Genomic DNA, 26,548 nt, shown 5'->3' on the forward strand with positions numbered 1-26,548 from the left:
GGAAGCGGTTGTTGTCCTGGTACTAGAGTACTATACCTCTTCTCTATAGGGTGTCTAATCGTCGTCACGGATCAGACCTACCACTGTCGGGTCATCAGCAAACTTAATGATGGTGCTGGAGTCATGTGCAGCCACGCAGAAGTCTGTGAATAGGGAGTACAAGAGGGGACTAAGCGTGCACCTCTGAGGGGCCCCAGTGTTGAGGGTCAGCGTGGCGGATGTGTTGTTGCCTAACCTCACCACATGGAGGTGGTCCGTCAGGAAGTCCAGGATCCAGTTGCAGAGGGAGGCGTTCAGTCCAAGGGTCCTTAGCTTAGCGATGAGCTTGGAGGGCACTATGGTGTTGAACGCTGAGCTGTAGTCAATGAACAGCATTCTCACATAGGTGTTCCTCTTGTCCAGGTGGGAAAAGGCAGTGTGGAGTGCAATAGCGATTGCGTCATCTGTGGATCTGTTGGGGCAGTATGTGAATTGGAGTGGGATCAGGGTATCTGGGAAAAGGGTGTTGATGTGAGCCATGACCAGCTTTTCAAAGTATTTTATGGCTACCGATGTGAGTCCTATGGGGCGATAGTAATTTAGACAGGTTACCTTGGCATTCTTGGGCACAGGGACTATGGGGGTCTACTTGAAACATGTAGGTATTACACACTGGGTCAGAGAGAGGTGAAAATGTGAGTGAAGACACTTGCCAGCTGGTCAGCACATGCTCTGAGTACGCCTCCGGGTAATCCGTCTGGCCCTGTGGCCTTGTGAATGTCAACCTGTTCAAAGGTCTTGCGCACAGTCATCTGGAACAGCTAGTGCTCTCATGCATGGTTCAGTGTTGCTTACCTCAAAGCGAGCATAGAAGGCATTTAGCTCATCTGGTAGGCTCGCGTCACTGGGCAGCTCGTGGGTGTGTTTCCCTTTGTAATCTGTAATACTTTTCAAGCCCTGCCACATTCGACGAGTGTCAGAGCCAGTGTAGTAGGATTCGATCTTAGCCTTGTATTGACACTTTGCCTGTTTGATGGTTCATCAGAGGACATAGCGGTATTTCTTATAAGCATCCGGATAAGTGTCCCACTCCTTAAAAGCGGCAGTTCTAGCCTTTAGTTCAGTGCGGATGTTGCCTGTAATCCATGGTTTCTGGTTGGGATATGTACGTACTGTCACTGTGGGGACAACATCGTTGATGCACTTATTAATGAAGCTAGTGACTGATGTGGTAAACTTTTCAAGGATGAATCCGAGAACATATTCCAGTCTGTGCTAGCGATACAGTCCTGTAGCTTAGCATCCGCTTCTTCGGACCACTTCCACTGGTACATCCTGTTTGAGTTTTTGCTTGTATGCAAGAATCATGAGGATAGCATTATGGTCAGATTTGCCAAATGGAGGGCGATCTTTGTATGCATTTCTGTGTGTGGAGTAAAGGTGATTTAGAGTTTTTTTCGCCTCTAGTTTCACAGGTGACATGTGTCACACCAGCCTTCACTTGGCTCCCCCTCCTGTCCAGCTCTGGCGTTCGGTGTCGCCTGGCCTTCTAGCTGCTGCCGAACCAACTGCTGGTAAACGCCCTTCACTCATCATCCCCGGACTTGTCTCGTCATCATCACACACTCCTGGTTCCAATCCCCACTCTATCACAGTGTATATATACTCCCTCTGCCATTTGTCTTTGTTGGTCGTTGCATATGTTACTTGTTTTCCTGAGAGGAATCTCTCCTACTATTTCCTGAGTACTTTATATTTTGCACTTTGGGTTCACCCTGTGCCTTTCTTCATCTAAATTGAGGTTAGTGATCAATGTTCTGATGTCCAAAAGCTATTTTGGTCATAGGAAACATTGGCAGAAACATTATGTACAAAATATTTGATCAGCGCAAAAAAGCACACAAAATAGCAGAATTGGTCAGGAGCCCGTAAAACGGCTGCTATCCATTGCAGTGCCATTTTGAAAAGGAGAACATGACCTTGTCACTATGCCCTTGTCACTATGACCTTGTCACCTTCACCTTGTCATTACATAGAGATGTTTAACTCAGCATCCTCTTCATCTGTATCTTTCAATAATGTCTTAACTTTGGATGTAAAATGTAAATAATTTAAGTTAGGTATGTCAATGTTATTCCTCTGATATCATGTCAAACTAATGTGCATTACATTATTATTATTACAGTATTAAGAGTGTTTATGGAAGATTACCTAACATAATGATTCAACAGAACTCTGGTAAATAATATCTAATAAACAGATTTACCAGTCTCTATCTATTACCATATAATTATCTTATATAATGATTAAATATATTTTTATGCACAGACCAGCGATGGAGAGGTGAAAAGGCTAAGGCATGCAAATAGAAAAGCAATCTCTGCTCTTCAGGGCTGCAAAAGAGAGATGAGAGAGGCTTGGATGTTATGCTGCCTCTGTCTCTTTAAAAACAGGAGCATGCATGTGAGGGGGAGGGGGTGTTGGCTGCATTGGAACAGTCCTCCTCTAATGAGCAGATTTGAGAGACACCAGAGAGAGAGAGAGAGAGAAAGAGAGAGAGAGAGACCCAACCATAAGGAGAGAAGTAGGGAATAAGACAACAACCGAAAAGGCAGATAGTGATGCATAAAAATTAAGAGCATGGCGCATTAAGAGGAGGAAAAGCAGAGATAAATCTGGATTTCTCACCAGAAAGGGAACAAGAATAAAAGCATCAGCATCGCTCAACCACTTAAGGACGTAGATGAAAAAAGAGAGAGGGAAAGGGAAAAGAGAGGAGGAAAATAATCAGATCACTTGTTTTTTTCTCATGGTCCGTGTGCGCACTTGCTGTTGGTGAGAGTGTACGTATGTGTGTGTGCATATGGGAAGAGACTGCATTGCTGTTCACTAGCAGAGGCATCAGGAGAGAAGCAAGCTGAATCCCTCTTTTTTTCTTTCTCTCTCTCTCTGTTTCTGTATTGCACTGTGCGGCAGGAGCATGTTGGGTGGGTTGGGTACAGACGACAAGCTGAGCCAGCCAGAAGAGATGGATCTGTAAAGCTGGAAATGGTGTCGGATCTGCCCAGCGGCTGACTGTTAGCTGTATTACCTGGGGTTTCTAGGTGGAGCCTGGTGGTGCTCAGCTGCCAGGGAGCGCTAAAGAGCGGCTGGGAGAGTGCCGGTGGTGGGGCCCTGTGTGGAGGGAGGGGGAAAGAACCCAAAACCTGGAGAAGGAGGGTTTTCTGCATTTGTGTCATCAGGGAAGTCACATGGCTGGCATCGGCCTTTTCCTATTTGTGAGCTGCGGCTGTAGGAGATTGGACTGGGAGTGACAGTGAACCACAGCTCCAGGATAATGGTCTGAAGAGGCTCCCGCTGCTCCGGCCTCACAGGAGGGACCTTACACTCTGGGGGCAATTTTTATTTTTCTTCTTTAAGTCAACCCAGGGGATTTGTATGTGTGTCTTCCTCCCCCTCACACCTCATCATCACCAACTCCGACCTCAACTGTGTTTTTTCTTTTTTTGAGATTTGGGGGATTTGCCAAAACCTATTTCATGCATGTCCACTGGGGGCAGGTTCAACTTTGATGATGGGGGGTCATACTGTGGCGGGTGGCAGGAAGGCAAAGCCCACGGCCATGGCATCTGCACTGGGCCGAAGGGCCAAGGCGAGTACTCAGGGTCCTGGAGCCATGGTTTTGAGGTGGTGGGGGTGTACACCTGGCCCAGTGGGAACACCTACCAGGGCACCTGGGCGCAGGGCAAGCGCCATGGGATTGGGGTTGAGAACAAGGGCAAGTGGGTGTACAAGGGGGAGTGGACAAGTGGATTTAAGGGACGCTACGGCCTCAGGGAGAGCACCGGCACCAGCGGGAAGTACGAGGGAACCTGGAACAACGGTCTTCAGGACGGATACGGTACGGAGACCTACTCTGATGGAGGTAAGACCCAGACTGAGCCATGTTATGGCTGAGTAGTACCCTCTGTGTAAGGCATCAACATATGGATGCCTTACACACACACACACACACACACACACACACACACACACACACACACACAAAATTGAACTGTCTCCTGCTTCATTATTCTCCTGTTACTCAGAAACGAAGCTCTCTTTCTCCGTCCATCTGTCATTTAAGTAAGCAGTTCCACTGCTCGAGCGAGAGAGAGAAAGAGATATTCCAGATGACTTGTACAGCCATGAATAGGAAATAAGCAGTCAGGGTGAAGTTCCCATAACCAGACAGAGAAACTCATGGTAAACCTGGCTGGGCAACCTGGTCTCAGAGCATTTTGTATCCTTCTGTACGTAAATCCCAGACGTTCCATTTAGTATGATATGTTACGTTTCATATGGTATGTATTAATTTGTTTATGTCCATCACCCATTTCCTATGATATGTTACAAATTATAATGCTAAAGTTGTCTCAAAGAACTCACAATCTTTGAGTTGCTCGACTTTCGCATTATACGTCACCTATCCACCGCAACCAACAAACCTACTTTCATTTTTTGTAACCATACCAAGTGTAACATATCATACTCATTTGTTGGTCTCAGTGGAAAAGGAGGGCCCAACAGTTCCCCATTAACATCGACGGGACTGAATTGGAGAATTCGAGAGTTTCAAGTTCCTTGGTGTCCACATCACTGACAAACTTTCATGGTCCAAACATACCAAGACAGTCATGAAGAGAACACAACAACACATTTCCCCCCCAGGAGACTGAAAAGATTTGGCATGGGTACCACGTATCCTCAAAAAGTTCTACAGCTGCACCATCGAGAGCATCCTGACCGGTTGCATCACCGCCTGGTATGGCAACTGCTAGGCATTTGACTGTAAGTCGCTACAGAGGGTAGTACGGCCCAGTACATCACTGGTGCCAAGCTTCCTGACATCCAGGACCTATATACTAGGCGGTCAGAGGAAGGCCCAAAAAATTGTCAAAGACTCCAGTCACCCAAGTCATAGACTCTGCTACCATATGGCAAGTGGTACTGGGGTGCCAAGTCTAGGACCAAACTTCATCTTAACAGCTTCTACCATCAAGTCATAAGACTGCTGAACAATTTATTCTCCCTGACTATTTACATTGACCCCGCCCCCCCATTTGTTTTTACACTGATGCTACTTGCTGTTTATTATCAATGCATAGTCACTTTACAAATTACCTCGACTAACCTGTACCCCCGCACATTTACTCAGTACGGGTACTCCCTGTATATAGCTTTGTTATTGTTATGTACATTTATTGTGTTACTGTTTGACTGATACATTTTTCTTAACTTTAATTTATTTAGTAAATATTTTATTAACTATTTTTCTTGAACTGCATTGTTGGTTAAGGGCTCGTAAGTAAACATTTCATGGTAAGGTTGTTGTATTTGAGGCATGTGACAAATACAATTTGATTTGATATACGTTTACTATGTTACGGCTAGTCTATGAGACCAGGCTGGGCTGGGAGAGATCTAGTTCTAAGGCCATAAATGCTCTACACACTTTGAAGATGACAGTGATGAGAGTCTGGAAGTCCTTACTATACCCCAAATATACACATACTCTCTCCTAAGGTGGATTCCAGGTCCATCCAGATATATTCATCAAAACATTTCACATCACAAAACAAAGGTACTAAAACAATCACACAGTTAAAGGACATAACAGTCTGTAGAATAGTTTGAATTATTCTGGTGAAACCTCCTGGTGCAACACCATTGTTAAGCTTATATAACTCTCTAGCACCTTACACAATCATGCACCCAACCAGCAGCCCACCCAACACTGACTGAACGAGGAGAGAGAGCAGGCTAATGGGGACAGAATATGCAGAACAGATATGATACAGTACTATATCCACAATGATAACAGTTACAGTATCCACTCTGAAGAGAGCACTAGGCCTGTGAGGCTTTGTTATAATGAAATGAGTATGAGATGTAATAGAGAGAAATGGATTTGGAGAAGATAAACTGGTAGATAAAGATGTATGAGAATGAGGAATAGTCGATTATTGTCGTATGAGAGACACTCAGATACTTGATATCTACAGTCAGTATTCATTATGTAACACTTCACTGTGTCTATAAATCAGTCAGTGTCTTTAAAAGACACCAGTATACTCCTCGTGTCTGTAAGCTACAGCATGTTTTGCCAAACAACAACGTTAATCAGCTGATTACAGCATCCATCATCATAAATAAGAAATAGTCTTGCATTCTACCCCCCGATCTGTGATCACACATGTTGCATAACCTCCTTATCAAACCACAACTGAAAGGAGGAAAAGGATCTATGCTCTGAGCAGTTGTTTTTCTGTCTCCCTCGTGCCTCACTGCCTCTTGTCTCTGTACAGTAAGTTGCTGTGGAAACGCACAGACACGCAGCAAGTCAGCGTGTCACAGGGGACTCAGTGTTCCTTCCTCTGATTGGCTGGTTGATTTTGCTAATGGGGTTTACTTATTTGGGAACTAATCTGGCTGCTTAATCACAATCACAGTAGACAGTGACAGAGAGGAGGGAGGAGTCAAAGCTACAGAGAGGTTAAAGTAGCATTGTCTTTCCAATGTCTTACCCCTCAGATGGAGTCAGACATTCTATACTGCCAATGGCCATGGAATAAGGGACCCATCCAAGGTATCTATGGAGAACACTTCAACAGACTGTGTTAATAATTGTCATGTAGCTAATTTACAAGTGTTTCTGATGGTTGTTGACGCTCCATTGTACACCATCAGTCACATGATAATGATCAAAGTGATTGCTGATTATCACACACTATGTGATTGGGAGTAAAACACACTCACAAAACTGAAAGCTACAGGAAACTGCCCTGACAGTTGTCTATCTGGATATGAGTCAACCTGTTCAACCTTACAGTACAGTAGCCTTTATAATGTGATCCCTGACCTACATACCAACATGGTTGTTAAGAAGTGGTATGAACCATGTGGAGGGTTCTACGGTTTGTAGATCGTCAGCTGCTTTATGTTGTTATATCATCCTGCATGGTGTGTTATCGCAGTTATTAAAGAACATATCTTGTTGCTGTTGAACCAGATTATGCTATGAGGCCAAATAAATAGCATGCTCAGTTATTCAAAATTATGAGCACGATGTAAATCAATTTTGTGATGTACAGGGCAATTTTGGGAGAATTAGCGTTCAAATGATAAATCAATAGTCTGATGTTTCTATGTGTTAATAATCCTTAAATGGAAAAATCTAAGAAAGGGGCACACCATCACCTCTCTGTGACAGAAAAAGCTCAAAACCAAATCCCGGATAACATCCGTAGTCGATTTAAGCTTACTGAGAGATTTAGCTTTTAACTGCAGCTCATTTTGAATGTTGACGTTTTTGCAACCTTTTTGCTAGCTGTATTCTGTTCTGGATTGCAGTCTGTCCGTGTCTGTTCTAGCCAGAAAGCACTTTATGTCACAAAAACTTTTCCCAACTCTTTCCCTGGCAGCCACTACTCTTGCTCAACTAAAACTGTAATCTGTCTGATCTAAATGTTTTAAGTGACTTCAACAACAAAACGAGGTAAGTTGGTCGAACATTTTGTCATTTAGAAATGGTTCTATATATAATTGAATTAAGTTATCTCTATAAATTGTATATATATATATACACTATATATGCGAAAGTATGTAGACACCCCAACAAATTAGTGGATTCGCTATTTCAGCCACACCCGTTGCTGATAGGTGTATAAAATCGAGCACACAACCATGCACTCTCCATAGACAAACATAGACAGTAGAACCATTAAGTGGCACCTTTCCAACAAGTCAGTTCGTCAAATTTCTGCCCCGATCAACTCTAAGTGCTGTAATTGTGAAGAGGAAACATCTAGGAGCCACAACTGCTCAGCCGTGAAGTGGTAGGCCACATAATCTCACAGAACGGGTCTACCGAGAGCTGAGGCGCATAGCACGTAAAAATTGCCTATCCTCGGTTGCAACACTCACTCCAGAGTTCCAAACTGCCTCTGGAAGATACGTCAGCACAATAACTGTTTTTTTCGGGAGCTTCATGAAATGGGTTTCCAGTGGTGTAAAGCTTGCCGCCATTGGATTCCTGAGCAGTGGAAATGCGTTTTCTGGAGTGATAAATCACGCTTCACCACCTGGCAGTCCGACAGACTAATCTATGTTTAGCGGATGCCATGACAACTGTAAAGTTTGATGGAGGAGGAATAATGGTCTGTGGCTGTTTTTCATGGTTAGACCTATGCACCATAGTTCCAGTGAAGGGAAAACTTAACGCTACAGTATTCAATTACATTCTAGATGATTCTGTGCTTCCAATTTTGTGGCAACAGTTTGGGGAAGGCGCTTTCCTGTTTCAGCATGACAATGCCCCCATGCATAAAGCAAGGTCCATACAGAAATGGTTTGTCGAGATCGGTGTGGAAGAACTTGACTGGCCTGCACAGAGCCCTAACCTCAACCCCTTCGAACACCTTTGGGATCAATTGGAACGCAGACGGCGAGCCAGGTCTGATCGCCCAACATCAGTGCCTGACCTCACTAATGCTCTTGTGGCTGAATGGAAGCAAGTCCCAGCAGCAATGTTCCAACATCTAGTGGAAAGCCTTCCCAGAATAGTGGAGGCCATTATAGCAGCAAAGGGGGGACCAACTCCATATTAATGCCCATGATTTTGGAATGAGATGTTCAACAAGCAGGTGTCCACATACTTCTGGTCATATAGTGTACAATTAGGAGAGCCTAAAGATAAATAATCCACTTGTTTAGAGATCATTTGAAATCCGTTTTTAATAAAGCAGTCAAATTTAAGGTGTGTGTTGCAAGTCAATGGTACCTAAATTAGCATTTTCCAAATCATGTCCAAATCATTTATAAGTAACTTCATTGAGTTAAACAGGCCGTTTTAAGATACATTAGGATGCTTTGGACATGATTTGGCGCAATAATGAAAAGAGGGACATTACATCAAACCCCCATAATAGTGGGGATATTAATAGTGAGATGTGTAATGCCATTTTGTTTCAATATTTATACATTTAATTAAAATAATAAAATCATTTTTTTAAATACTAAAAAATGTACCTGATAGATGGGCAAAATGCCCAATTTCTATTTTCCTTCATAGTTTGTTTGCCTAAGCATAACCATCACCAGATTTTTTATATATATATATATATATATATATATATATACAGTGCCTTGCGAAAGTATTCGGCCCCCTTGAACTTTGCAACCTTTTGCCACATTTCAGGCTTCAAACATAAAGATATAAACCTGTATTTTTTTATGAAGAATCAACAACAAGTGGGACACAATCATGAAGTGGAACGACATTTATTGGATATTTCAAACTTTTTTAACAAATCAAAAACTGAAAAATTGGGCGTGCAAAATGATTCAGCCCCTTTACTTTCAGTGCAGCAAACTCTCTCCAGAAGTTCAGAGGGGATCTCTGAATGATCCAATGTTGACCTAAATGACTAATGATGATAAATACAATCCACCTGTGTGTAATCAAGTCTCCGTATAAATGCACCTGCACTGTGATAGTCTCAGAGGTCCGTTAAAAGCGCAGAGAGCATCATGAAGAACAAGGAACACACCAGGCAGGTCCGAGATACTGTTGTGAAGAAGTTTAAAGCCGGATTTGGATACAAAAAGATTTCCCAAGCTTTAAACATCCCAAGGAGCACTGTGCAAGCGATAATATTGAAATGGAAGGAGTATCAGACCACTGCAAATCTACCAAGACCTGGCCGTCCCTCTAAACTTTCAGCTCAAACAAGGAGAAGACTGATCAGAGATGCAGCCAAGAGGCCCATGATCACTCTGGATGAACTGCAGAGATCTACAGCTGAGGTGGGAGACTCTGTCCATAGGACAACAATCAGTCGTATATTGCACAAATCTGGCCTTTATGGAAGAGTGGCAAGAAGAAAGCCATTTCTTAAAGATATCCATAAAAGTGTTGTTTAAAGTTTGCCACAAGCCACCTGGGAGACACACCAAACATGTGGAAGAAGGTGCTCTGGTCAGATGAAACCAAAATGGAACTTTTTGGCAACAATGCAAAACGTTATGTTTGGCGTAAAAGCAACACAGCTGAACACACCATCCCCACTGTCAAACATGGTGGTGGCGGCATCATGGTTTGGGCCTGCTTTTCTTCAGCAGGGACAGGAAAGATGGTTAAAATTGATGGGAAGATGGATGGAGCCAAATACAGGACCATTCTGGAAGAAAACCTGATGGAGTCTGCAAAAGACCTGAGACTAGGACGGAGATTTGTCTTCCAACAAGACAATGATCCAAAACATAAAGCAAAATCTACAATGGAATGGTTCAAAAATAAACATATCCAGGTGTTAGAATGGCCAAGTCAAAGTCCAGACCTGAATCCAATCGAGAATCTGTGGAAAGAACTGAAAACTGCTGTTCACAAATGCTCTCCATCCAACCTCACTGAGCTCGAGCTGTTTTGCAAGGAGGAATGGGAAACAATTTCAGTCTCTCGATGTGCAAAACTGATAGAGACATACCCCAAGCGACTTACAGCTGTAATCGCAGCAAAAGGTGGCGCTACAAAGTATTAACTTAAGGGGGCTGAATAATTTTGCACGCCCAATTTTTCAGTTTTTGATTTGTTAAAAAAGTTCGAAATATCCAATAAATGTCGTTCCACTTCATGATTGTGTCCCACTTGTTGTTGATTCTTCACAAACATAAATATCTTTATGTTTGAAGCCTGAAATGTGGCAAAAGGTCGCAAAGTTCAAGGGGGCCGAATACTTTCACAAGGCACTGTATATATATATATATTTCACTTTCTCTGTCTGTCTCTTTCACTTTCTCTCTCACACACAAACATACAAGTCTGAAGTGCAAGTGCTGACTTTGTAAAATATGAATAATTCATGAAAGAGACAATCCAAACACACTTTCTGCCATCCTTCTCAATTTCCTGTCATGAATTTAACTCACAATGCGGCCTAAAATATCAAAATGAGATTCATCATTTGATTACAGATTTAGTAGGCCTAAACTTTGAAAAAGACGCGCCATCTCTGTTGGAGTGAATATACAACAGACAAGTTTAACCTAGAAACAGAAGAACACATAACTATCATGGTTGGCGCGTGATCTAATCAGAGTTTCTCTGATGTTTCCGCGTCTTTGATCTTTCCACGTTTAACCATTTCCATGCTGTCCCCTGTACTGCTGTTGCAAAACCCATCTCGCAGCCCTTCAGCGGAAAACCTCCACCGGATTCGTTTTAACATCTGAGTTGCATAGTCCATAGAAAACCAATACGCAAATAAACGACAGAGGATTATTGTAGTCAGGCTACATGCATCACATACTAGGCCGAATCTGAACGCCGGCAGCATGTGACACGTTGTGAATTAAAATATATTTTCAGAAGCCTAGATGTTTTCATAGCTGTGTGGAAATTGAATAATATGCTTGCCTCACTAATTATTAACACGACTGAGAGATGCCTCCACGACGCAGAGTTTTCTACCACAGCCAAATTAACTGATGAAACTAGCTTCGATCTGAATTGAAATAGGCTTTCCGACTTCCTGGTAGAGCTGTAAGGGCACCTACAAGCGTGGGAAACTGTTCAGGCAAACCAATGATGAACGTGCATCCATCCACCCCCACAGAGAGAATGCTATCATTTCAGCACCTTGGAGAGCTCCGATGACAATAGGCCTACACTTTGGGTCACGATGCAGCATATTAAAACATTCCTAAAGTCTATAAGGCTACACAAGGATGACACAACTCAAGTAAGCATGTAATATGTTTTGCTTGATGTGGAATGATTCATGGCATGTGTAATGACAGGATGTTTATGTCAATGTCAAAATTAAGCCAGAAGGAAAATGTCACTGACATTTCAGGAGCACTTGATACTTTGAATTCAATTAACACATATTTGTTAAACGTATATTCAGGTAGACTACTGCATTTTTCTCTGCTAGATGTGGCATTGTATTTATTTTGCCTCATAATTAATGTTAATGTGTGCAAACTTGCATCAGGAATTAGCCTAGCTATGCTTTACTAATGGCTGTAGTGAGATACAAGTAATGGTGAGATGATGATCCCATGACTATGTCAATGGATTGCCAAAGAATCAGAGTTTACGTTCGCTGCTCTCTCATGGGAGAGAGACGTCCCTTCTCAACTCTTTTAAAGCTTCACCTCCTTCACTGAGAAGTGTTCTGCTGTTGCAGGTCGGGGACACACCAGTCTTTATTTGTATTGTTAGTGTTTTTTTTGTGTGTGTGTGGGGGGGAGGGGGGGGGGGTACACACAAGTCTTTCATTATGATCTGATTCTAGCTAATGTGTCTGAAAACTATAATAACAACTTAATATGCTGTGGTCTGATCCAAAATGGACCTAATCAAACTGTCAAGAGAGGATAAGTCACTTCTCTGTGTATATGGACTCTGGTGAAACTAGACATAACCCAAGTTATTTCAGTCTGGACCTTATTTCAGCTGTGTCGCAAAAGCTAACAATTAAAAAAAGAAGAAGAAGCACTCATACATCCTCCCTCCCTCTCTCTCTCTATTTCTGGAGTGTCTGTGCTGGGATCAATTAAATCAAATCAAATCAAGAGCTGGAAAACAGGAAGTGATCCTAGATAGATAGATGTGCCAGAGCAATGCTGGAAGGCCCTAGCTAATTCTCTTTTTTTTTCTCTCTCTCTCTCTCTCTCTCTCTCTCTCTCTCTCTCTCTCTCTCTCTCTCTCTCTCTCTCTCTCTCTCTCTCTCTCTCTCTCTCTCTCTCTCTCTCTCTCTCTCTCTCTCTCTCTCTCTCTCTCTCTCTCTCTCTCTCTCTGTCTATGGGAATATCAGTGTAATCCTATCAATTGAGGCCTGTGTTTGATCCATCATAAGGCACACAGCTGTTGACTGATAGGATCGGGCGGGTGTGCCCAGATGTCGGCCAGCTGTCTCTGTGACGGTCAGACGTATGTGGAACGGGGGGAGGTATGACAATGATTAATACCTCCACATGAGAGATATGTTAGAGCTTGGTCTTAGTCTTGCCCTCTCCCTCTTTCTCTCTTCTCTGTCTACCTATTTCACTCTCCCCCCGCACACACTCAAACGCACAGAAATATTCAATGCCCACCCAGACTGCCAGGCCTGTTTTGAAGAGTAGTAGGTTTCAGTAGGTTTCCATCCTACTGTGGTAGCAGCAGTAGAAGTAGCATCAGTAGCAGCAGTAGAAGTAGCAGCAGTAGAAGTAGCAGCAGCAGCAGTAGCAGCAGTAGAAGTAGCAGCAGTAGCAGCAGTAGAAGTAGCAGCAGTAGGAGTAGCAGCAGAAGCAGCAGTAGAAGTAGCAGCAGTAGCAGCAGTAGAAGTAGCAGCAGTAGAAGTAGCAGCAGTAGCAGCAGTAGAAGTAGCAGCAGTAGCAGCAGTAGAAGGAGCAGCAGTAGCAGCAGTAGAAGGAGCAGCAGTAGGAGTAGCAGCAGTAGCAGCAGTATCAGCAGTAGAAGTATCAGCAGTAGAAGTAGCAGCAGTAGAAGTAGCAGTAGCAGCAGTAGAAGTAGCAGCAGTAGGAGTAGCAGCAGTATCAGCAGTAGAAGTAGCAGCAGTAGAAGTAGCAGCAGTAGCAGCAGTAGAAGTAGCAGCAGTAGGAGTAGCAGCAGCATCAGCAGTAGAAGTAGCAGCAGTAGCAGCAGCAGCAGCAGTAGCAGCAGTAGAAGTAGCAGCAGTAGGAGTAGCAGCAGCATCAGCAGTAGAAGTAGCAGCAGTAGCAGCAGCAGCAGCAGCAGCAGCAGCAGTAGAAGTAGCAGCAGTAGGAGTAGCAGCAGCATCAGCAGTAGAAGTAGCAGCAGTAGCAGCAGCAGCAGCAGCAGCAGCAGTAGAAGTAGCAGCAGCAGTGTGTTGCTGTGGGGGTGGGGATATCCCACACTCTCTCTGCTGTTGCCTCATTGAGCCATCCAACCTTATGCATTTCACTGACACGCCAGCCCAAAGATAGCAATGAAGGCAGAGAGGAAATGGGAGAGTGTATGTGTGTGTGTGTGCGTGTGTGTGTGCATCCTTATATGGGCCTACACAGATGTAGGATCTAAATTTGATCCAGTTTGCTACAGCAGGAAAATAATCATGCAGCAAGAGGAAATATGAATTATTATGAGGATTATAATTCATGGACATTTTTGTAGGGGTTGATACATTTTAGGGGTTGATACATTGATACATTCATAAGGGAAAAATCAAGTCCGAAATGTCAATGTGAAAAATACAAACTTTAGAAGCCTTTTAAAACCTCAAATACACTACAAGTTTTCGGTACAGCTCTCCTGTAACAGGGTGATCCAATTAAGATCCTACATCTGTATGTGTGCTGATTCCACACTTAAGCAGCAAATTCTAGAAAGCTTGCTGCGATGAATCACCGAGCAAAAGAGCTGTTACATCAGAGGGTTTGCTCAGTCATTGGCAGCATGGAAAGGACAGAATATAGATAAGATAGATGAATACTTGTACAGAGATGGCTCCTATAGATCGGGCAATTAGTTCAGCAGGCCTCACAAGGATAGTAAAATACAGAAACATTTTGTCTGTCCCCACAAAGAAAAACGCTATTTTAGGCTTAGTGTTTAGGTTTAGGGTTACAATTAGGGTTAGTGTTACAATTAGGATTAGGGGTTAGAGTTAAGAGATAGGGTTAGATTTGGGGTTAGGTTTGGGGTCAAGGTTAGGGTTAGGAAAAATATGATTTTGAATGGGAATCAATTGTTTGGTCCCCACAAGGATTGTGTGTGTGTGTGTGTGTGTGTGTGTGTGTGTGTGTGTGTGTGCGCGTGCGTGCGTGCGTGCATGCATGTGAGAGAGAGACAGAGAGAGATGCAGTGAATTGTCCTAGATTTCAGCACTACAGAGATATCCAACAGATGGACCAATACTGGAATGGGAAATAGAGAAAAAGAGAGTAAAAATCCTGCGACATCTTTAAAATATAAACTACTAAGGCAGTGTACTGAACAAGTATTGGACCTATTCACAGACAAAATAGACTTAGAGTGTAGTTCACAATAGGAAACAATGCTACCTATCCCTATAGATATGTCATGTATTGCATCGGGCTGAAAATCGGGCTGAAAACCTTTGACATAATATAGCACCACTGAATTGAATTATGGAATCCAGTGCCCAGTGGAGCCTCTCCTTTGACCCTAGCCAGTCAGGGTCAGTCCTTTGATACGCTGTTCAGGTACCTAATGTCCATTTGCTACCTCTATATAGAAGCACACTGAGACATGATCAATCAGAGAGGTTGGCAGACGACATGATGACCAGCTGCCATACTGGACATTTCAGGGAAAAGAACATTACATTATTTTGTTGGCAATATGACCCCTAAATAACAGTGCTGACAGGCAACGGGATTGATATCGTGATAGATAACGGGATGGACATGTTGATAGATGTTATGAGTGCTCTTCACTTACTATCTCGCCACAGTTTCCCTCATACATATATTGATGACTGGGATACAGCCTGGGATGCAGTATTTTTACTTGATATCCTTAGTATAGTAGTGTTGGTACTGGCGGTATTAGTAGTAGTAGTAGTAGTAGTATGTTTGGTTGTTGTTATTATGGTAATACTGCATGGTTTAGTCCCTAATTGAAGCACTTGAACTTAGTGTCTCAGGTAAGATGCAGACAATGCTGGAGGGGAAGAGTGTGTGTTCAGGCAGCGAGGATTACTGTAGTAGGCTGTAATGTCATCAGCTGAGTCCCGACACAGACAAAGAGGCATTTACACATGCTAGACTCTGCAGTATGTTCATTAGCCCCCTTAGGCACATATCTCTATCTCTAGTGTTGTTGTTGTATTGTGAAATATAAAAATGAATAATTTATTGATATGCTGTTATATCATATTGGTATGCATTGTCACCATTGTCTCTCTCTTTGCAGGTACGTACCAGGGCCAGTGGCTGGGGGGGATGCGACAGGGATACGGCCTGCGGCAGAGTGTGCCGTACGGCATGGCAGCCGTCATCCGCTCTCCGCTGCGTACCTCCATAAACTCCTTGCGCTCGGAGCACAGTAACGGGATGGCTCTGCTCCCGGACCGGGCCGGCGTGGCGTGCGTGGGTGGGATGGGCTCTGCTGGCAGTCCGGCCGTGTCGCGGGGGGGCTTCGTGCTCACGGCACCCAGCGAGGCAGAGCTGCTGAAGGGCAAGAAGAAGGGTCTGTTCCGAGGTCGCTCGATCCTCAGTGGACTCAAACTGAGGAAGTCCGAGTCCAGGAGCTCTCTAGCCAGCCAGCGCTCCAAGCAGAGCTCGTTCCGCAGCGAGGCGGGCATGAGCACGGTCAGCTCAGTCAACTCCACCATCAGCCTGGGAGAAGGCGAGGCCGAACTGGCCGCTGCTGAGGATGATGTGGACGCCACGGCAACAGAGACCTACTGCGGTGAGTGGAAGAACGACAAGCGCACAGGCTTTGGCGTGAGCCGGCGGTCGGACGGCCTGCACTATGAGGGGGAGTGGGTGGGAAACAAGCGGCACGGGTACGGCTGCACTACCTTTCCTGACGGGACCAAGGAGGAGGGCAAGTACAAGCAGAATGTCCTGGTGAGCGGCAAGAGAAAGAACCTGATCCCCCTCAGAGCCAGTAAGATCAGAGAGAAGGTGGACCGGGCTGTGGACGCGGCAGAGAAGGCTGCAGACATCGCCAAGCAGAAGGCTGAGATCGCCATGTCCAGGTAAACCCCAGCAACAGGGGTTTGTGATATATGGCCAATATACCACGGCTAAGGGCTGTATGCAGGCACTCCGCGTTGCGTTGTGCTTAAGAACAGCCCTTAGCCGTGGTATATTGGCCATATACCACACCCCTTCGTGCTTTATTTCTTAATGATAGCAGTCTGTGTATAGGAGGCTGGAAGAGGGTCATCTTTGGGTCTGGCTTGATGGATAGAGGGCTTATAGTACCTCCAAATAGCAATTACTAGGGTTTAGTTTGCAGTGGCAAACTGTGACTGTTGGACATACGCCTTCAGTGTACCAAACTCAAAAATTACTATCACCAAAAGTGACAATGATGACACATCAAAGGATGTGATTGTGACTCGCTCATGTTAGTGTGGGCTATAAGCAAATACAAAATAAAAAATAATATGCCATATACCAACTTTTGTTTCAGTGGGCATTGCGCATATTCACTTTTAATTGCCATTGATGTGTATCAAAGTAGTGTAGTGGAGGTATATTATACACCATATCAATTATGTAGTACAATAGAGAAATCATGCACAAAGTGGCCTACGACATCGCAAAGCACAAATATATTGACATGCACGCAACATAGCTTAGTTTCACCAGAATATCATCTCAAGAGCAAGCAGCTCTCAACTCGTTGTTTGCCTACAACCTGTAATCAGGGGTAGACGTAACATAGTAAAATTAAAACCAGGACACTGAAAATAGTATTTTTTTAAAATCTATAATAATTCTTATTTTTTTTAACCTTTATTTAACTAGGCAAGTCAGTTAAGAACATATTCTTATTTACAATGACGGCCTACCCCGGCCAAACCCAGACGATGCCGGGCCAATTGTGCGCCACCCTATGGGACTCCCAATCACAGCCGGATGTGATACAGCCTGGATTCGAACCAGGGACTATAGTGACACCTCTTGCACTGAGCTGCAGTGCCCTAGACCGCTGCGTCACTCAGGAGTATGATCTGTTACGTTTGGTGTGGTATATAATATGTATTAATTTGTGGATGTCCCTCATCCATTTCATATGATATATTACGAATTACAATTTATATGATATGTTACGAATTACAATTCATATGATATGTTATGAATTGCAATTCATATGTTATGAATTGCAATTCATACAATATGTTAGGAATTTGCAATGTTACAAATTCCAATTTGTTGGGGCTAACATTAGCTAGATGGCTAGGTGGCTAACATTAGCTAGGCTGGGGTTAAGGTTTTGGTTAAGGTTAGGGTTAAGGTTAGCTAACATGTAAGTAGTTGCAAAGTAGCTAAAAAGTAGTAAGTAGTTGCAAAGATGCTAATTAGCTAAAATGCTAAAGTTGTCTGTGATGAGTTTCGAACACGCAACCTTTGGGACATTCGCGTGAATGCGTGATATCATGAAGATTTGTATCGGGAGGTCATTTGTTTAGCAAACTCTGCTATCACATGTAGCTTACACTGTAGGCCTACATTGTACAGTAGCATACAGAAACACCATTAGCCAAAAACATAGAGCCACTAGAAAGACAGCAGTCTCACACGGCATGACGTTAAAGGATAAGAAGCTCATTCACTCAGACATAATAAGCCAGTAGGTCCCAATCATAAGAATACAAAAACACAACCATTAGGCTAAGCATTTCTCAATCAAATTGTATAACTATTACTTTTCATCATGTTCACCACACAAAGTAACCAGTGATCAATCTAAAGTTTAAATTGCAACAATGTTTCACACACATACTGTAAGTTATTTTCAGAGACAGCTAACAACAGCAAGCGAGCTGCAATAAAAAAACACTGTTCCATTCACCAGACAATGATCATTTGAAACATAACTTCTTGTTGAAAGTTCATCTTGAAAAGGGCGAAGCCAGAGTAACAATTTAGCAACAACATCCTCTTCGATAACACATGCTGCAGCTGCTACACACTTTTAACAAGCTTACAACAAAAGCTAGCTAGGTAAACCATGGGAAAACTACTGCCTGTCCGCCTTCAAGAAGCTGGAAGTTTTCATACGTTTTTGTAAGAACCGTCCCACCCAAGTCAAAATGTGATTGGTTGATTCCACTGTTACTCCTAAATTATACCCAAATACAGTTGAATGGCAGATGCCTTCTATCTAGCTTCTGAGGGCCTAGCCAATCGCTGACATAGCTAGCTAGATTTATCTCCCCAGAGACCAACAAAGAAAAATCCTGATTGGATCTTTTTTTTGTTTCAGTGTTAAACCTTTCCTTTCCAAAACCACCTGAAGAGTTTCAATCAGAATATCCTTGAGAAGGATAATATAATCAGAATACCATTGACATATTAATATTAAAAAGATTAAATAGAAATTCAACGTGTGTATATTTTAAGTGTATAAGTGTATATTTTAAAACGACAACAATTATTTTATAAATTCTTAGGTCTTCTCTGAAGGTTTAGAAGGCCCTCACGGTTCCCCACTGTTAGTTTGTGTATCCCCTTCTGGACTGAGGAACTGAAAGAATGCAACATTGAGCTACATTAGTTATAAACTAGGGTTGGATTACATAGCTGGTTGCTCTTGAATATCACACATGCATGTGGAACTCTGCATCTCCCACTATACTGAGTTCCTCTTCCTGACCAAACCAGACTGGGGTCTGAATGAGGCTGGTATGGATTGTTTAAACACGTTGCCCGGAACCTTGATGGGTCTATATTGATGGGTGAGCAGTAGAGGCAATCAATGATGTGGGTATACACGGTCATGGTGTCATGGCTATGAACTATTACATCATTATTTGAAAGCATGTATGCATTTGTTCGGGTGTGACGTGTGTGTGGGCGTGCGTGCATGCATATGTGAATGTGTGTCCGTGCATAAGTGCATGTGTGTATGTGTTTTTGTGGTTGACAGAGAGAGATAAAGAGAAAGCCCAATTAGGCCATAAGCTATGATAACAGAATACCTGTGTGATCTGCCTGTTTCTTGACTTTCTTTTGCACTCCTGTGTTGGGCCGTTGAAGCCTTCTCCTGGAGGGAGGTGGGAGAAAGGCATGATGGGAGATAGAGAAAGAAAGAGAGAATATCAGAGATACAGAGAGAAAGAGAGAGAGAGAGCAACAGAGAGAAAGAGAGAGAGCAGAGGCAGGGAGTGATATCTGCATTGGCGGACAGCCTGAGAGAGACAAGGGAAGCTGAACTGGATGCTGGCCGCCACACACACACACACACAATTTGCACATAAATATATGTGCATGCAAACAAATGTTCAAACACCCACGCTTACAACCTTCACACCCAGCACACTCTTCCAAGATCTGCAAAGTCTTAACTATGCATATCAATTAATTATTATATCATAGGATGCAACCCCAAAGGCTATTACTCTAAAAACTATGGACTTAAGTCTTGTTTTACATAGCTGTGTTACGTTTTGTGGGCATCTGTACACTTCCATGTGTGTGTCTGTGTCTGTGTTTCTACACATACATACAGTATATGCAAGGGTATGCATTTGCTATATTTGGTTCTAAAACTCAAATCCTATTTAAGCTCATCAAACTCTTCCAGGCACACTGGCTACAGCTAAGTATCTACACAGGGCGACAGGTAGCCTGGCTGTTAAGAGCACTGGGTCAGTTACCGGAAGGTGGTTTGAATACACGAGACGACTAGGTGACAAATCTGACGATGGGCCCTTGAGAAAGGCACTTAACCCTAATCGCTCCTGTAAGTTTCTCTGGATAAGAGCGTCTGCATATTTTTCTTTTTTTAAGTATAGTAATAGGGCACACTGGCTACAGCTAACTATCTACACAGGAACACTGGCTACAGCTAACTACCTACACAAGGCACACTGGCTACAGCTAACTACCTACACAGGGCACACTGGCTACAGCTAACTACCTACACAAGGCACACTGGCTACAGCAAACTACCTACACAGGGCACATTGGCTACAGCTAACTACCTACACAGGGCACACTGGCTACAGCTAACTACCTACACAGGGCACACTGGCTACAGCTAACTACCTACACAAGGCACACTGGCTACAGCAAACTACCTACACAGGGCACACTGGCTACAGCTAACTACCTACACAGGACACACTGGCTACAGCTAACTTCCTACACAGGACACACTGGCTACAGCTAACTACCTACACAGGACACACTGGCTACAGCTAACTACCTACACAGGGACACTGGCTACAGCTAACTACCTACACAGGGACACTGGCCACAGCTAACTACCTACACAGGAACACTGGCTACAGCTAACTACCTACACAGGACACACTGGCTACAGCTAACTACCTACACAGGGACACTGGCTACAGCTAACTACCTACACAGGGACACTGGCTACAGCTAACTACCCACACAGGGACACTGGCTACAGCTAACTACCTACACAGGGACACTGGCCACAGCTAACTACCTACACAGGAACACTGGCTACAGCTAACTACCTACACAGAGACACTGGTTACAGCTAACTACCTACACAGGAACACTGGCTACAGCTAACTACCTACACAGGGCACACTGGCTACAGCTAACTACCTACACAGGGCACACTGGCTACAGCTAACTACCTACACATGGACACTAGCTACAGCTAACTACCTACACAGGGCACACTGGCTACAGCTAACTACCTACACAGGACACACTGGCTACAGCTAACTACCTACACAGGGACACTCATTATAGATGAGGGCATCTACACCTCGATGCAGCAGGATAATACATTTATCTCAACCCATGTCAACTGATTCAGTGTGGCACTGCTGTAGCACAGAGAGAGGAAAGGATGAGAGCAGGGGTATGGGGGTATCATTTTGTATACAGGAACAATAGCAGCCACTGCTTGACTTTAAAGCTGTCATAAAATACAGTAAGGAGAATGTGGGTAACATAACATAACATGTCTGTGAGGACAGGGATGCACATTTCAAGGAACACCGTGTGAGAAGAGATTGACCTCAACCGTTCTATGCTAAACATGTTAATTGCCTCTAGAGCAGTTCTCTGGTGCAAACAGTACACAGGCTAACCCAGATATTGTGAGAGGAAAGGTATTTTCCTTGTACAACTCCAAGACAAAGGTTACTCTTCGAGGTAAGATACCAAGAAATAATGCATAGTCACAGAACAATATAGGTAAACAACAACAAACACTCACACACACAGAGAGAGAGAGAGAGATAGAGACATACTCACAAACAGAGGCAGAAGGAGACCACAGTAGGACAGAAAGAGACCACAGTAGGACAGAAGGAGACCACAGTAGGACAGAAGGAGACCACAGTAGGACAGAAGGAGACCACAGTAGGACAGAAAGAGACCACAGTAGGACAGAAAGAGACCACAGTAAATCAAATCAAATTGTATTTGTCACATACACATGGTTAGCAGATGTTAATGCGAGTGTAGCAAAAATGCTTGTGCTTCTAGTTCTGACAATGCAGTAATATCCAATGAGTAATCTAACCTAACAATTTCACAACAACTACCTTATACACACAAGTATAAAGGGATGAATAAGAATATGTACATATAAATATATGAATGAGTGATGGTATAGAACGGCATAGGCAAGATGCAGTAGATGGTATAGAGTACAGTATATACATATGAGATGAGTAATGTAGGGTATGTAAACATTATATTAAGTGGCATTGTTTAAAGTGGCTAGTGATACATTTATTACATCAATGTTTCCATTATTAAAGTGGCTGGAGTTGAGTCAGTATGTTGGCAGCAGCCTCTCAATGTTAGTGGTGGCTGTTTAACAGTCTGATGGCCTTGAGATAAAAGCTGTTTTTCAGTCTCTCGGTCCCTGCTTTGATGCAACTGTACTGACCTCGCCTTCTGGATGGTAGCGGGGTGAACAGGCAGTGGCTCGGGTGGTTGTTGTCCTTGATGATCTTTTTGGCCTTCCTGTGACATCGGGTGCTGTAGGTGTCCTGGAGGGCAGGTAGTTTGCCCCTGGTGATGCGTTGTGCAGACCTCACTACCCTCTGGAGAGCCTTGCGGTCGTGGGAGGAGTAGTTGCGCTGCTGCGCCTTCTTCACCACGCTGTCTGTGTGGTTGGACCATTTCAGTTGGTCCATGATGTGTACGCCGAAGAACTTAAAACGTTCTACCCTCTCCACTACTGTCCCGTCAATGTGGATAGGGGGGTGCTCCCTCTGCTGCTTCCTGAAGTCCACAATCATCTCCTTTGTTTTGTTGACTTTGAGTGTGAGGTTATTTTCCTGACACCACACTCCAAGGGCCTTCACCTCCTCCCTGTAGGCCGTCTCGTCGTTGTTGGTAATCAAGCCTACCACTGTAGTGTCGTCTGCAAACTTGATGATTGAGTTGGAGGCGTGCATGGCCATGCAGTCGTGGGTGAACAGGGAGTACAGGAGAGAGCTGAGAACGCAACCTTGTGGGGACCCAGTGTTGAAGATCAGTGGGGTGGAGATGTTGTTACCTACCCTCACCACCTGGGGGCGGCCCGTCAGGAAGTCCAGGACCCAGTTGCACAGGGCGGGGTCGAGACCTAGGGTCTCGAGCTTGATGATGAGTTTGGAGGGTACTATGGTGTTAAATGCTGCGCTGTAGTCGATGAACAGCATTCTCACATAGGTATTCCACTTGTCCAGATGGGTTAGGGCAGTGTGCAGTGTGCAGTGTGATTGCGATTGCGTCGTCTGTGGACCTATTGGGGCGGTAAGCAAATTGGAGTGGGTCTAGGGTGTCAGGTAGGGTGGAGGTGATATGGTCCTTGACTAGTCTCTCAAAGCACTTCATGATGACGGAATTGAGTGCTATGGGGTGGTGGTCATTTAGCTCAGTTACCTTAGCTTTCTTGGGAACAGGAACAATAGTGGCCCTCTTGAAGCATGTGGGGACAGCAGTCTGGGATAAGGATTGATTGAATATGTCCGTAAACACACCAGCCAGCTGGTCTGCGCATGCTCTGAGGACGCGGCTGGGGATGCTGTCTGGGCCTGCAGCCTTGCGAGGGTTGACACGTTTAAATATTTTGCTCACATTGGCTGCAGTGAAGGAGAGCCCACAGGCTTTGGTAGCGGGCCATGTCAGTGGCACTGTATTGTCCTCAAAGCGGGCAAAGAAGTTGTTTAGTCTGTCTGGGAGCAAGACATCATGGTCCGTGACAGGGCTAGTTTTCCTTTTATAGTCCGTGATTGACTGTAGACCCCGCCACATACCTCTCGTGTCTGAGCAGTTGAATTGCGGCTCTACTTTGTCTCTATACTGAGGCTTAGCTTGTTTGATTGCTTGCGGAGGGAATAGCTACACTGTTTGTATTCGGTCATGTTTCCGGTCACCTTGCCCTGATTAAAAGCAGGGGTACGTGCTTTCAGTTTTGCACGAATGCTGCCATCAATCCACGGTTTCTGTTTTGGGAATGTTTTAATAGACGCTGTGGATACGACATCGCCGAAGCATTTGCTAATAAATCCGCTCACCAAATCAGCGTATTCATCAATGTTGTTGTTCGCCACAATGCGGAACAAATCCCAGTCCACATGATCGAAGCAATCTTGAAGCGTGGAATCCAATTGGTCAGACCAGTAGGACAGAAGGAGACCACAGTAGGACTGAAAGAGACCACAGTAGGACAGAAAGAAGACCACAGTAGGACAGAAGGAGACCACAGTAGGACTGAAAGAGACCACAGTAGGGCAGAAAGAGACCACAGTAGGACAGAAGGAGACCACAGTAGGACTGAAAGAGACCACAGTAGGACTGAAAGAGACCACAGTAGGACAGAAATAAACCACAGTAGGACAGAAAGAGACCACAGTAGGACAGAAAGAGACCACAGTAGGAGAGAAAGAGACCACAGTAGGACAGAAAGAGATGTTCATGAGATGTTAATAGGGTAAATGCGTTTATCAGAGTCCCTGCGTCATGTGCTGCTGATGAGACATTGATATCGGAAACAAGCATGAATTGTCCCAGGCTCTGTTCAACTCCATTTTGATGCAACTTATTAAAAAGAGGCTCCTTATGTGTGTCATCCTGAGGATTAGTGAGACTCTCTTTGTGTCCCAAATGGCACCCTATTCCCCAGACGGCTCGGGTCATGCCTTAGTCAGACCATTCTAGGTTACTTACGATTGTATAAGCATGGCCCCTTTCCCATTAACATACGATTAGCTAGCAGCTTCTCAAGACAAATATATTCAGTGTGAATGAATGTGTTAGATAGATAAAGGTGTGAGAGGAAGTTAATTCTCTAAATGTCTGCTAGAGTGGAGGTGGGGAGGAGGGCGTTTGTCTTTACTTGTGTGTTACAAGGTGAGTGCAGGTTGTGTGAGAAAACATATCTGTGTTTGCATGAGAAAGATGGTTCAAGAGGTCGAGACATTGTGCATTGTGAGAGTCAGAGAGCGGTGAAATAACTTCTGTTCATGTGTGCACGTGCGCACGCATGAGAGTAAGAAGGTGTATTAGGAGAGATGAGGGGCGCAGGCAAAAAGTCCTGTGTGTGTCTGATGTCATAGAATGATTAGTGTCTCTGTGAAATCAGAAGTGGTGTTCTTACTGCTGTGGCTTGGTGTGATATAAATAGACAGAGAATCAAATCCATATCTGCCTTACATGCCAGCACATGTGCTAGCGTGCGTGTGTGTGTAGGTGTGTGTGTGTGTGTGTGTGTGTGTGTGTGTCAGTGAGTGGTGGGGTGATCACTGCATTCTTTCTAAATGATGAAGCTGTAAAATAACTCATGCAGTGCTCTGGGGCACAGTAACACTGAATGGAAGATTCCTATCCCCTCCCTCTCTCTCACTATGTTTCTCACTCCCTTGCTCCTGCAGTTGCTAGGACAACGGTCCAGGAGAGGGCTGGTCCCCGGTAGAGCAGGATGAGGAGCTCTATCCCCCTCTCAGCTCACCTCAGCTTACCCCCTCGCCACACCCCTCTCTAACACCCACTAATGTGTCCCTTCCAAACACACCAGGCCAGCCAACACTGTCCACACACGGCTATCTAAAATGAACAAACAGAAACTTTTACAGACTATTACTCACACACTACTACGGACGAACGGACACACACACACACACACACACACACACACACACACACACACACACACACACACACACACACACACACACACAGTGCTGTGAGCTCTAGTGCCAGGGTGAAGAGAGACAGAAGCAAAAAGAAACACAGGCAAAAAAAATCAATAACCATCAACATGCAATACTGCACCAAGACAGTTCCTGCACAAACAAGGAGGAGAGAGGGAAATAGAAAAGGAAAGAGACAAAATAGAGGGTTCAGAGAGAGAGAGACTAGAAAGAATGGTAAAGGCAAAACGATTGGGAAAGCACCGTATGTTCTCCTCTGGACGTGGGTTTATGTCATGCGAGCTAAAACGGAATTATCCATTTGAAGGGATTGCACATTATCATCAGGCCTCTATTATTTTTATGAGACCACAGTAGTGTGACACAGAAACAGATGTCAGTATGGGGCTCTGTCACATACCAGAAGGGTATACTACGATGGAAGCTACAGATGTAGGATCTTCATTTGAGCCAGTTTGATACAGAAGGGAAATAATCCTGCAGCCACAGGAAATGTGAATTATTAAGTGGATTATAATTCATATTTTCAATTCAGCAGGCTATAGTGTGAAATGGGCTTTTAGAAGTGAGGTATTTATTTTATTACTTATCGTTAAGGTCATCTTTGGTGTGCTTATCAATGCACAAGTACCTTTTTCCCGCTCCTGTCAGCAAAATAATTGTATTGTCATACAAAGGTTTTACTGTGTGAAGTTTCAAGTGCATTCTGTCATTACTAA

At 44.1% G+C, this 26,548-nt stretch overlaps 1 protein-coding gene across 1 annotated transcript in view; it reads left to right on the forward strand.

Annotated features, from left to right (window-relative positions):
- Positions 1 to 2,544: 2,544 nt before the first annotated feature.
- LOC139386296 (junctophilin-3-like) overlaps positions 2,545 to 26,548 on the forward strand; it is a 31,329-nt gene continuing 7,325 nt past the window's right edge. Inside the window, exons 1-2 of the mRNA XM_071131839.1 lie at positions 2,545 to 3,904; positions 15,926 to 16,715. Coding sequence (XP_070987940.1) covers positions 3,523 to 3,904; positions 15,926 to 16,715 — 1,172 coding nt within the window. The 5' untranslated portion in view covers positions 2,545 to 3,522. The remainder of the gene's footprint in view (positions 3,905 to 15,925; positions 16,716 to 26,548) is intronic.

Source organism: Oncorhynchus clarkii, chromosome 1 (genome assembly GCF_045791955.1).
Source record: "Oncorhynchus clarkii lewisi isolate Uvic-CL-2024 chromosome 1, UVic_Ocla_1.0, whole genome shotgun sequence".
Taxonomy (NCBI): domain Eukaryota; kingdom Metazoa; phylum Chordata; class Actinopteri; order Salmoniformes; family Salmonidae; genus Oncorhynchus; species Oncorhynchus clarkii.